At 38.8% G+C, this 11,684-nt stretch overlaps 1 protein-coding gene and 1 long non-coding RNA gene across 2 annotated transcripts; both read right to left on the bottom strand.

Moving 5' to 3' along the window:
* Positions 1-1,494: 1,494 nt before the first annotated feature.
* Positions 1,495-5,704, bottom strand: LOC103143684 (transmembrane protein 100). The gene is made up of 2 exons (XM_007560320.2): positions 5,611-5,704; positions 1,495-5,423 (listed from the first exon to the last, which is right to left on the bottom strand). The coding sequence occupies exon 2, from the start codon at positions 5,241-5,243 to the stop codon at positions 4,770-4,772; it is 474 nt and encodes a 157-aa protein (XP_007560382.1). The 5' UTR covers positions 5,244-5,423; positions 5,611-5,704; the 3' UTR covers positions 1,495-4,769.
* Positions 5,705-10,497: 4,793 nt separating this feature from the next.
* LOC107832888 (uncharacterized) lies at positions 10,498-11,014 on the bottom strand. The gene is made up of 2 exons (XR_001663161.1): positions 10,923-11,014; positions 10,498-10,821 (listed from the first exon to the last, which is right to left on the bottom strand). It is a non-coding gene; the product is annotated as an uncharacterized LOC107832888 (long non-coding RNA).
* Between the last annotated feature and the right edge of the window lie 670 nt (positions 11,015-11,684).

Genomic DNA, 11,684 nt, shown 5'->3' with positions numbered 1-11,684 from the left:
TTAATCTGAAATTTGCTGGGGATGACTCGCAGGAAATAGCCACTTCTTTTTTTAAAGCTGTTCTCTGCCCATCTAGAGGCCATTAACTGTCGTGAAAAGTGTGCGGTTCAATTAAACAGCCTTCCTGCTTTCCCCTTTTCACACATTCGTCGCTCAGCCGGCGGCCCGCCTTTCTAGCTGCCCGTCTCTCTTGCTTTTGACATCACACCGAGCTATTTTTAGCCTCCGTGCAGGAGGAGAGAGGGAGAGAGGACGACACGGCCCTTTGTAGATTCGGCGGAGGAAAAGAGGGGAGGAGAAACTGGGGGAAAAAAGCGTGGGCAGAATCAAGACGTGTGCTAATTTGAATATTCATATGAAACAGCTGCACTCGCTAAAGTAGAGGGGGGGAAGAAAGCGATGAGTGCGGATTCATGAGCGGAAATCTGTGGAGCACCCTCCTTTTCACACTCTGAAATGACTGGCATGACTAATAACTGGAGCACAATAAATTACAAGATACACGGATGTTAGCGAGCATTGACTTCTACAGTTAGAGATGATTTGAGTAGCTGAATAATGATAGGAATATATATTTTTTGGGACTGAGTGATATTTAACAGCCGTACCTCAGATTCCTGGATCCAACCTCATTTGTAATACACACAGTTCCTCTGAGTTACACACTGTGCTTCTGCATTTTCCCAGACAAAAAGATGGCCAACATGAAAGAACTTTAAAGGTTGTTCCAAATCAATCCTCTGGCAGGCTGCAGCAGCGGTGCACTGCAAAAAACACAAAATCTTACCAAGTGTGTTTGTCTAGTTTCTAGTATGAATATCATAGAACACTTAAAATAAGACAAAATTATCTTAGAAGTAACTTTCAGCAAGAAATAGGAGCATGTTTTAAGTAAATAATTCTTAACTTTAATGAAAAAAAGTACCAGTTCAGATTGGCAGATTATTTTACATATAACAAGATTTTTCCATGTTATAAGTGAAATAATCTGCCAATATATCAAATACTTTTTAAAAAAATCAATATTAAGTGATTATTTGCTTTAAAGAAGTTCCCATATCTTGCTGAAAGTTACTTGCAAGATAGTTTTGTCTAAATTTAAGTGACTAAGAAGTTTTTACTAGAAACCAAACCAAAAATAATTGGTAAGGTTTTGTGTATTTGCAGTGTAAGAGGGCAGTCAGAGATAGCTACAGGAATCACGATGAAACCAAAGACAGCCAAAATAAATAAAAGAGTAAGATTTTTGGGCAGCCCTGAAGATGACTGTTTCAGCAACTTTTGAATAAAATTTCCAAAACAAAATGTAGTTTAGGATTTTATAAAAATGTTTTTCCTAAATACCAAAAAGAGCCGTTTATTTAACCCAAAACATGACTGCATAATGACTTCTTATTAAAGTAGTTTAATGATATGTCATTTGAAGAAGAGTCCTGGACTAACCCCCAATAAAGATTAAATTAACAAATAAAAATACTATCACAGCCTGTTTCCAAAAACTAACCTTGGTTTTAATTATGTGCTTTGAACTACAGTGAACAAGAAAAAATGTACAATTTTACAGACATTTGAAAGACGTAAAAATAAACTTCTTGATTAATATTTTTGGCATTTCAGGCAGTTAGACCAAAGGAACCACATCCGACAGTAACTTCATGCACACCAGTTCACTTCCACAGACTTGAACCTGACTTTTACTGGATACACCGCAGTATTTCTGCCTCTCTGTTGGGCTACTCTAACACCGGCACCGGTCGGCCTTCACAGCTCACAAATAACTGCACTTTACGTAGAACTTTTTACATAGCAAGAAAAAAGGCACTGAGAGATAAGCTTGACCATGCTGCTAGACTCAAAGCAAGCTAACAACAACAAATTGATGTGTTTCATTCCAAAACTAAAATGTTCAAAAGTTTCTGATCACTGAAGTAAATAAAGACAGATGATTATGTCCTCCATGCAAAAGAAAGTCTTCATATTTATATGCAGCATCTGAGTGGAATGGCAGATTCTCGTTTTCGGAATGAAATGTGTATTTAACATTCAGATGAACAAATTTACAGTCATTACAACCAGACATCCTAAATAGAAATATAAGGATAGCAGTGAAAGGCCTCAATTATATTCTCTACGACATTACAAAATATATTTCCACTTAAAAATACACAGGGTTTTTACTCTTTATACAAGAATGATAATAAGACACTGTTAAAGAGACATTCATAAATGTGGCTACACTCTTATGGATAATAAGAAGTACAATAGATCCATGATATGTAATTTGTAGGAATACCCAGTCTCAAAAAAGAATTACTGTCATCAAATAAATTCCATTTATACCACACAGATTTGTAACAAACCATAAAAATAAAAAAAATCAAAGAAACTGAAAATAACTCACGAGAACTAGCTGCTTCTCCACAAATGTTAACATTTCATGCAAAAGATGAGATCAGAGAGACAATATTTATCCAACAACATCCATAAAATAAAACTCTGGAGCTCATGTGATACTGCTGGGTCTATCTCAAATCCCCATTACTGCTGGTAGTGACTGTATGCTACCATAGCTGTTTTGGCTAGCTTGAATGCTACATATTAGCTCGACAAGAACAGAGCAGGATTTCACATTTCTTCACAGATCAGTCAGATTATTGTACGAAATACTTATTTAACTCAAATAAATGTATTATTTGAGTTAAAGAACTTTAAGTAAGTAAGCCTACTCTAAGGTACGCTTACTTACCTTACAGGTAAGTAAGGTAAGTACTTACATTTCTTACATTTAGCATCGTGGAACAATTTAGTAAATCATTTCACGTTAGCTAAATTAGCTAGATGCTCATTAGCTTTACCACTGTGTATACAGCATGTGGCCCACATAGCTTTACTATAAATGCTAACTGCTAGGATTTATATTCATTTTTAACTTTGGAGAGATAATAATAATAAGCACATTGTAAGCATTAAGTTGTGATGTACAGGTTGACTTATGAAAAGGTTTGTAGGTTTTTCTCCAGGATGTGACGCACCGACTGAAGGATTTAAGGCGAAAACACACCAGGAATGCCTCAGTGTGGTGTGTCATTAGCCATGGGTAGTGTCTCCATTTATTAGTTATTATTTAGTTCATAATAGATTTCACCTACTTACTAATTGCATTGAGTACAGCTGCCTTGTTTTTGTGAATAGCAAACTACCAGAGGGAAGTTTGTTGCGACTAAAAGACAAAAGTGTTTTGTGAATGAGACTTAAAATAGAATAGACTGTTTTAACAACAAGCTCCTATTTAATAAATAAACTTAAAACAAGAGAATGAATGGCAACCAGAATGAGAACTTTTTAAAAAAGTGAGACTTGAAGAGAAAAAATCATTAATTTCCCTCAGATAAAAACATTGGGGGAGAAATCCACATTAGCTTTATCAGTTTGAACTCAGTAAGACATCTATAGTGGGATTTCCATGCCATATAGACTGTATAAATCATTAGTGACTAGATTAAAAGTTCCAGTAATGCCAAAGGTCTATTACTTGAGACTTAAGATGGATGACGAGAGATAAAGGCAATGCTTGTTTGATTTACTGTGATGGACTGGTGACCTGTCCAGGGTGTACCAGGCCTCTTATGCACTGACCATTGGAGGTAGGCACAATCTCCCCCCGCGACCCGCCTAGAACAAGTGGGTAGATGAATGGACGGATGAAACTACACTGTAGACAGAAATTTGTACGTGAATAATTTTGCAGAAAAAGTCAACTCGCTGAGTATTGCATATTGTTTTGCCAAATTTTATGACATCTGTAAATGTTTAAAAAAAAAAAAAAAAAACCTGACCAAAACTGTTTGCTTTCTCCTAATGAACCACTGCACTCTAAGTAGACCATGGAGGAAAACTCACTGCCCTGTAGTGAAAGGAAACTCATTTAGCAGTGAAGTAATGTTGCCATTATGAGCTCTTGTTACTATTCAGCTCCATTTGTAGTGAAAGAGGGAAAAAAAGATGCTGCTTTTCCTTCCTTAACCAGCTGCACATTCAACTGTCAAACCGGAGCACAAAGACTAGATTTGACCGGTGCGTATTTCTACTCTTGGCAGTACATGTTCAAAGGTTATTGTTCTGTCTCACGTGAAGCTGCAGGGAGAAAATAATGACATAATAAACTGCTACTCCTGAGGCGCCTTTGTTGAAAGCATTCCTCAAACCCAAAGTGGGCAACAGGAGAAGTACCTCTCCTGTCTCTGGGTTTTAAGAAGGTAAGAGTTTTCAAAAACATAAAAATGTCAATACATATAGTTTCGACTGTTTAAGTCTTTTTAAGGAGAAGCCAAAATCAAATACGGCAGCACAGTGCCTCCTGCACCTGTTGCTGCATGCTCTTACAATCATCTTCTAGAAAAACAGATTTGTTGACTTGGAAATGGTTCCAGTCAAGAAAAATGATAGCTGCACTGAGGCACCACCCATCACTCTTAATCACTCTTACTGGGGTGGAAGGTCTGTACAGCAGCTGATTGCTTTAGATGTTACAAACTACAACTAAACTTGTGTTTATACTGTATTTTTGCTAGGGTGTCACATCAGGAAATTCTTGAGTTGGTACTCCTCAATAACAATAAGAAAAGTGACTTCAACTTTGATACTATTTATCAGAGCTCACCAAAGCCCCCCTCATCTAAATAATACCAGCGTCGTTCAAGTCTTCATCAGTGAGTGCTGAGTGGAAACCCACTCAGCTCTGTGACAGTCCAGCAGAAGTCCCCGCTCTGTCACAAAGTGCCCTGATCAGCAGTGAAGAATCCACTTTCCTTCTTTTTCCGTCTTCTCAGTCTGTGTGCCCTCCAACAAACAGCCGCCACAAGCAGCATCACCACGCCGGTGCACAGCAGCGCGACCGACACCACTTTAGTCTGGGGCAGGGTGTTGAAAGTGAATGTCACCCCGGTGCCTGCCATGCCAATCACGAGTGATATCACGCCGAACGGGAAGACGCAGCGGTACCAGGACTTTTCCGTGCCGCCCGTTGCCTGGGCGAGCCTCTCCAGGGTGTGGAGAGACTCCGGGGGTCTGGCCTGCCCCCGTCCGAGGCTGTCCTCCCCGTCGGCTCCCTCTCCGCAGCCGCTCAGGCTCTGGTTTTGGTTGTCAGAGTCTTGGAGTGAGGTGTTGGCCTCACCAGTGTTGCCAAAGTCCAGGTCTGGGTGAAGGACCGAAGCCGGGGGCTGGCGTCCAGAGGAGCAGCCCATCCCAGAGCTGCTGTCCTTGGGGAGCAGAGTGAGAACGGCTGCCTGACGCTGGTCCTGTCAGCGCGCCTTGTATTGAATGCCACTATACCGCTGCCTCTGACGTAGCGGTAGGATTCTCTGAAACCGACGCCGACGTTGCTTCTAGTGTTTTTACTCGTAAGGTTTGCTGTCAGCATTTATCTGCAGCAGGAAAGAGAAGAATGAAAAGAGCTGAAAATAGACCAGGAGGTGAGAGGGGGGAGGAAAATAGTACAAGACGCATAAAAAATAACCTTACAAATTAAGTTGTACCTGCAACTTTTACAAAAAAAGAGGCTGAATGGATGAGGTGAAACATGAAAGGTGATAAGACAGCGGAAGCACTCACCCTGTTATTTCTCTGTCCATCAATGGGAGATTGCTGCCAGCACAGGCTCGCCTCCTCAGCAGCCTGCATGGTTTGTGTGTTGTGATGTCGATGCTCACAGAGTATATAAGCAAGGGGGAGAAGGAGGAGACTGTGGGAAGTGTCAGACACGACTGGAGCAATGGATTGGCTCGCTCGACAGACTGATTCGGAGAGGCGGGGTGGTAGAGAAGCCGACCGCTCTGCACCTCCATTCATCAAATTTAATTCATTATTTAGAGTAATTTGAGATGGTCCTTTGATAGTAGATCATGCATGGTCAGAGGGAACCAATATAAGGGAGGGGATGCTTACATTAAAAAAGATTAAATGTAATAGTGCTTGGTATAATGAGAACGACAGCAATGTTTTCATGAAAACTCACTTTTATTACTGTCACAAGTTTGTTTGATAAGATGTCTGATGCAAAGTGCTGTAAAACAGTATTTTCCCCGTTCCATTTTATTCTGTTAAACAATTGCTATTTCAGATTTTCAGTCAAAGTTTAATAAATGTAGCTGAATTAAAATAATTCTGTAAAGAAAAACAACCCCAAATGGCAGCTGCTGAGGCCAAGAGTGGCATAACCATTTGTTAAGTTTTAAGATTAATTACTTTTTTGCATGACAAGTTGGCCTGGGTAACTATTTTTCTGGATTGTGCCCCCTGCTGGCACAGTGTGGCCTGGTAATTGTTTGCTCTTCTATTGATGTACCGGAAAGGTGGATATCCAATGATCACATGAAGGTTTCGGGTGTTGGGGTGTTTGAGGCTAAAAAGGGTTTCCACCACAGCCACCAAGAGGCTCTTCTCATCAGCGACTTCTGTGGTAAGGCCGGCATGCCTTCAACATTCTCCTGACTTTTGTTAGGTATTTATTACTTCTGTAATAAATACTTTTATTACAGGGCATAAAGCCAATGTTCTCTGTTATGGTCTTTTAGCCAGGACATAACAAATGGGGGCTCGTCCAAAAGGTCAAAGATTGATTGGAGGTTTGGATTTTTGTGTGCATGTTAAGGTGTTCCATTGATGTCTTTGTTTCCATTTGGATGTATAAATGGTGAAGTCAGTACCGCAGTGTAGGGTGGACACAGCTTTATCAATCAAATTATTTATTTATTTGGACACCATGCCGTGTTTTGGCAGATCACTCTGAAAACACCACACTCAACAAGAATGTCTCTAAAGATTATCTTAAGCGCCATTCCCATAATCAGAACGCACTTACGATTGTCGGAAGGGAAAAATCAGGACAAAAAAAATGGCATGAAAATCTTGCAGTGTGAACTAGGCATTAGGGAGAAAGTACTATTTAAAAATGAAGTTGGATAATTTTCTGTCTACAGTGGGGGGCCATTGTAGACAGAAAATTCTCCAACTTCATTTTTTTCTTCTTCTATACATATAGCTTCCATAACCTGTCCAGATTTCCCATGGGAAAGAATCCTGTCTTTGGACTCATGTTAGAACATCAGTAATGTTCTCAATATGAAAACCATGCTTGTTTCTGGAATGATGGCTTAAATTAAGTTTTTTTTTTTTTTTTTTGATCTGCCAGAGGGGCGGAAGAGCAAGAAATGTAATTAGTGAGGAAGAATAAAAATAAAAACAGTGAAATTGGTTTTAAGGGATTTTCTTGTAGCAACATATGTGCAGTTCAGGATTTACATCAAGCCATCCACAAGACATTAATTAAAAATCCTTCGAGCTTCTCTCTCCTTTCTCTCTCTCTGTGTGTCCTCCAGTTGTACCTTCCTCATTGTGTTCGTCATCCTTGCTCCCCTCCACAAAGACACAGCAGCTAGCTTCCCCACAGTCACCGTCTTTGTCACATTCCTACAGCGTATGTGTTGTTCAGACTACATAGCCATGTTCAGACAATGTCAGCAGGACACATGAGCCAATGGCAATGATCCCCTGGGGACAGATCGTATCACCGATAACAGCGTCAGTAAGTGAGTATGTGTGGGCACGGATATTGATGTAGGCCCTCCGTAATTTTCCTGTTTCTTGAGGCATTAAAAGTCTTCCTATCTGCAGAATCTGCCATAATTGTCCAATATCTGATTTGATCTCATCCCTTGCAGGCACTGCTGTGCTCTTGTTGTTTGCGTGAACCTATAAATGGAACGTCTGTAGAGTCAGAGATCTGTATTACCACGCTCTAGTTAAATGGAAAAGACAAAGACGAGCCGCTATTGACGCAGGAACCCCCAAGGGCGCAATGCATAGAAGACTGAAGTTATGTCAGAGTCGACTAAGAGGTGAGTATCTCCTGAAGCTGTCCTGGTCTGTAGGATGAGGTCACTTGTATTTATAGATCACCAGCCACAGTTTGTTGACCCTTTACTGTTTTACTGAAGAGAACCTTTCCAGTCACCTTTGCAACCTGAAGGCACATAATTCTTAAATGCAATACAGTTGACCCCCTGGAACAGTTGAAATACACAAATACTTGAGACCCACTCGAATAAAAACACTTACAACTCCATATTTTAATAATTCACACACCAAATATACCATAACATGTATTAGTACACTCAGTGGAAATTTACTCTAGAAGTGACAATTTCCAGTCTTCCTTATTTTCACTCTTGGGGATACAGCCAATCAGAGCCAAGGACCACAAACCTGGATTGGCTCCTTTGCAAATGCTATCCAATAGCCTGTCAGCAGCATTGTGCGTATGTATTTCAGTTTCCCAAGCTGGGTTATCTTTCATATTTTAGATGTGTGCTATGAAAAAAAAAATCAAATAGGTACATTTCAAAAAAATTTATACAACTGTGATAATTTGCAATAATATTATTGTTCTGATTCGGGTATGTGTATGCACGTCTGGGGGATTGTTAGTTGCAGCAAAATGTGATTGAAAATTACAACACTGACGACAAAAACAGCCAAAACTATTATCTAAAATTTCATTATGTTTGAACTGTGTATTCTCAGAGTTCTACGAGAGCTGCTGGCAAGTTTCTACTTCACATTTCGGAAACACAATAACTCCAAAGGGAGAGGGAATTCTTTATTACATAAAACGTCTTCCATATTCCAAAATAGGGCAGCTGAATTGTTCCATATTCACAAATATTATCAGTATGCACAAAGCATAAGTTGGCCCTTGGTTAAATAGAACTTTGAAATTGGCCTTTCATGCTTTTTTGTTGTAGTTGCAGTTTCTATGATACCAAATGTTTCATAAAATCAACTTTTATTTAGCCAATCTTTACATAGTTTTAATACAAGGTGTTCTTTAAAAGCTTGTTTTACTTTTCCTTTATTCAAACGACCAGTTATATTTAAAGAAATGAAAAAATGAAACTCACGCCCATCATCTGTTTTAAACATAGCAAAATCTAAAGCTTTTAAAAAGAGCCCTGCTTATTTATTTTATTATATGAAATGTTGCAATTGTACATTTAAGTGCGCTTTGTTGCTAATGTAATGTAATGAATGTCTTTTTATAATGATGTGGATCCTAGGAAGAGTAGCCATGGTTATGGCAATGGCTAATGGAGATCCGAACAAACTGTACATCCACTACAATACGTTAATTCCTCTATTTGGGACAAAATCAGCATTAAGTTTTTTGGAAAAACCAACATTAAGCTCACACCATAGTCACGTTTCTTGTGGGCCCACTACCGTAACGGCTGCTGGAGGGACAGGAACACGACATTTGGTCTGGTGCCGTGATCCACCTTGGCAGGTTGACCACTGCCCTGCTGTCAAGCCCATATGGCAACTAAAGTAATGCCCTGTGAGCCTTTGCTTATTCCGCCACCCACATACATCCTACTGAACATGCTGTAGCCTGTTCACTTGGGGCGGATTCAATTCCAACTCTGAATGGCACAAATGGCATGTTTTTACTGGCTTGATTGATATTAATTGCCATAAATACATGTTAAAATTTGTATGTGTTGAATTACTGGTGCTGTTATTTTTATTATAGTCCTGTTAAGAGATGAAAAGTTGTGTGCTAATACAAGTACTTTTTGTCAATGTGAGCTTAACTTTTCAATAAACATGTCCCATTATGTGCTTTCATTGTACTGAATGCATCAACAGAAAGCCAAACATAAAACATGAGGTTCCCATCTTCCTCTTCAAGGGGCGGTAGTATCCATTTTCCAGCCACATAGTGACATTTTATACCATAGTCAAGTAATTATGTTACTTTCAGTTGTAATAAAAATGCTGTATGTATCAAATATGACTTAGAAGAAATTGGACTTTGTAATTTTAACACCTTAACATTGAGCCTCTGTCTCTTTAAGAAACTCCCGCTCTTTCTGAAACTCCATCTTCAGGAAGTCATCACAACATGGTTCCTCTATTAAGCCTTCAATAAAGTTTTTTGCAGAGATTCACTGAGAAGTAGCTCATATAATGGTGCAGTTCCACCAGGTGTTTGCCAATTGCTGCTGGCTAGTCTGAAGGAGGTAAGTGTGGAAGCTAGGAACTTGGAAACTGCAGCTCTGAGGATTAGTTTTTGATGAAGAGATAACATTGTAACATGATGTAAAGCTCAAAAAAGTTGATTTAACGTGATGCCGTCCCTTTAAGGACTTGAAATCCTTTCTGTGAACATCTTAAACAACCCGGATTGAAAACAAGTTTGACTTTATGCCAACAACGTGGACAAAGCTCTTGCTGTAGTTACAGACGGACCAGACAGCCCAGTTCCAGGAACCAAAGCTCCACCAGCAGCCATTGGGAAATGTTTCTAGTCATGATAGCTCAATTTTAGAATTTAAGTTGGTAAGATTAATGCAGATTTGTGTTTGGTATTAAAGATATTAATATCCAAATGGGAGAAAAATAATTTAAAGAAATAGCAAAAAGATATGACTGAAAGTATATATTGTTACAAAAAAATTTGAATTTAATTGTATTTTTGCTTAAATTCATATACTACAAATCAAATAACAGGTAAATGGTACAGATTGCAGAATATCCCTCTAAAAATACCAATATATTAAAATCTTAATTTTAAACCAGAAACTTAGAAACAAGATTTAGAAACCATAATGGTGTCCAATTCAGTCGCTTAAATACAGATTTTGTGAGCAAAGTAAAGAGCATGTGGCTGCATTAAATTATCTTACAAATTTCAGCAACACAAGTTTTGTTATACGTCAAATACTGTTGTCCAAGTGGAAATGCCACAAAAACAAAGTTTTATCTCTGTGGACAGCAGATAAAAAAAATATTTATTTATAAAAATACAAAAACTTAAGGAAATTGAATTAGTCACGTAAGCCTGTTGTACATTTGTGCTAACGCACCTTTTTCTGTCGCCCACCTGCACACCCAGGGGAACAATGGCTGCCTGCAGAACGTCTCCTCGCCTTAATAAGGTTGAGGATCTCTCCACCTCCACGTCGCACATCAATACCTTCAACAGGAGTCTTTTGCTGCTGGGAGATAACGGGGGAGGACAAAGAAACCCTTGAGAATGGTACAAGAAAAACCGGAACAAAGTCGAAATAATTAGGCGTAAATGAGTTTGGCGCGGAGAGAAATGAGCTCGGAGCTGGAGACAGCTGCACAAAGCAAATTAATTTGAATAGGCAAACTCTAAACTAAGGCGTCTAAAAATAAATGAGTCATAAAGATTAGGAAATTGTTGTTGGTTAAGGTGGGTTTAGTTTTAGGTTCATGGTGGTCAAAAAGCGAGGAAGAAAACTACCACCATGAGGGGTGATGTTACCGGTTAGTAAAAAGAAAAAAATAGTTATCTATTAAAATACAAATTAAAAAAAATTTGATTTTCATCTGGTGGTGGAACTCTAATGAATTAATTTAACTGTAATTAATCAAAAACCATCTATCGACAAAATAAGCTAAATTTTGCCCGTTTCAATTTGAAAAATCCTTTTCTGCTAAATTCCAGAATAGGTAAACATATGAGCTCAACAACAAATATATTTATTGTTTTTGATATGTTATTTATTTTATTCAGCCACCTGATTGGTGCACAGATCAAATCTATGATAGATTCTTTAGCGTCTGAGACGTCTGTGCTGCTGCTGCATATTTAACTTTAT

Source organism: Poecilia formosa, unplaced genomic scaffold (genome assembly GCF_000485575.1).
Source record: "Poecilia formosa unplaced genomic scaffold, Poecilia_formosa-5.1.2 Scaffold4, whole genome shotgun sequence".
Lineage (NCBI taxonomy): Eukaryota > Metazoa > Chordata > Actinopteri > Cyprinodontiformes > Poeciliidae > Poecilia > Poecilia formosa.
Note: the sequence above shows the minus strand (reverse complement) of the source record. Positions and strands in the feature narration are given on the sequence as shown.

Coding starts and splice junctions, on each gene's coding strand:
- LOC103143684 (XM_007560320.2), bottom strand. CDS start 5,243: ATGGGCTGCTCCTCTGGACGCCAGCCCCCGGCTTCGGTCCTTCACCCA.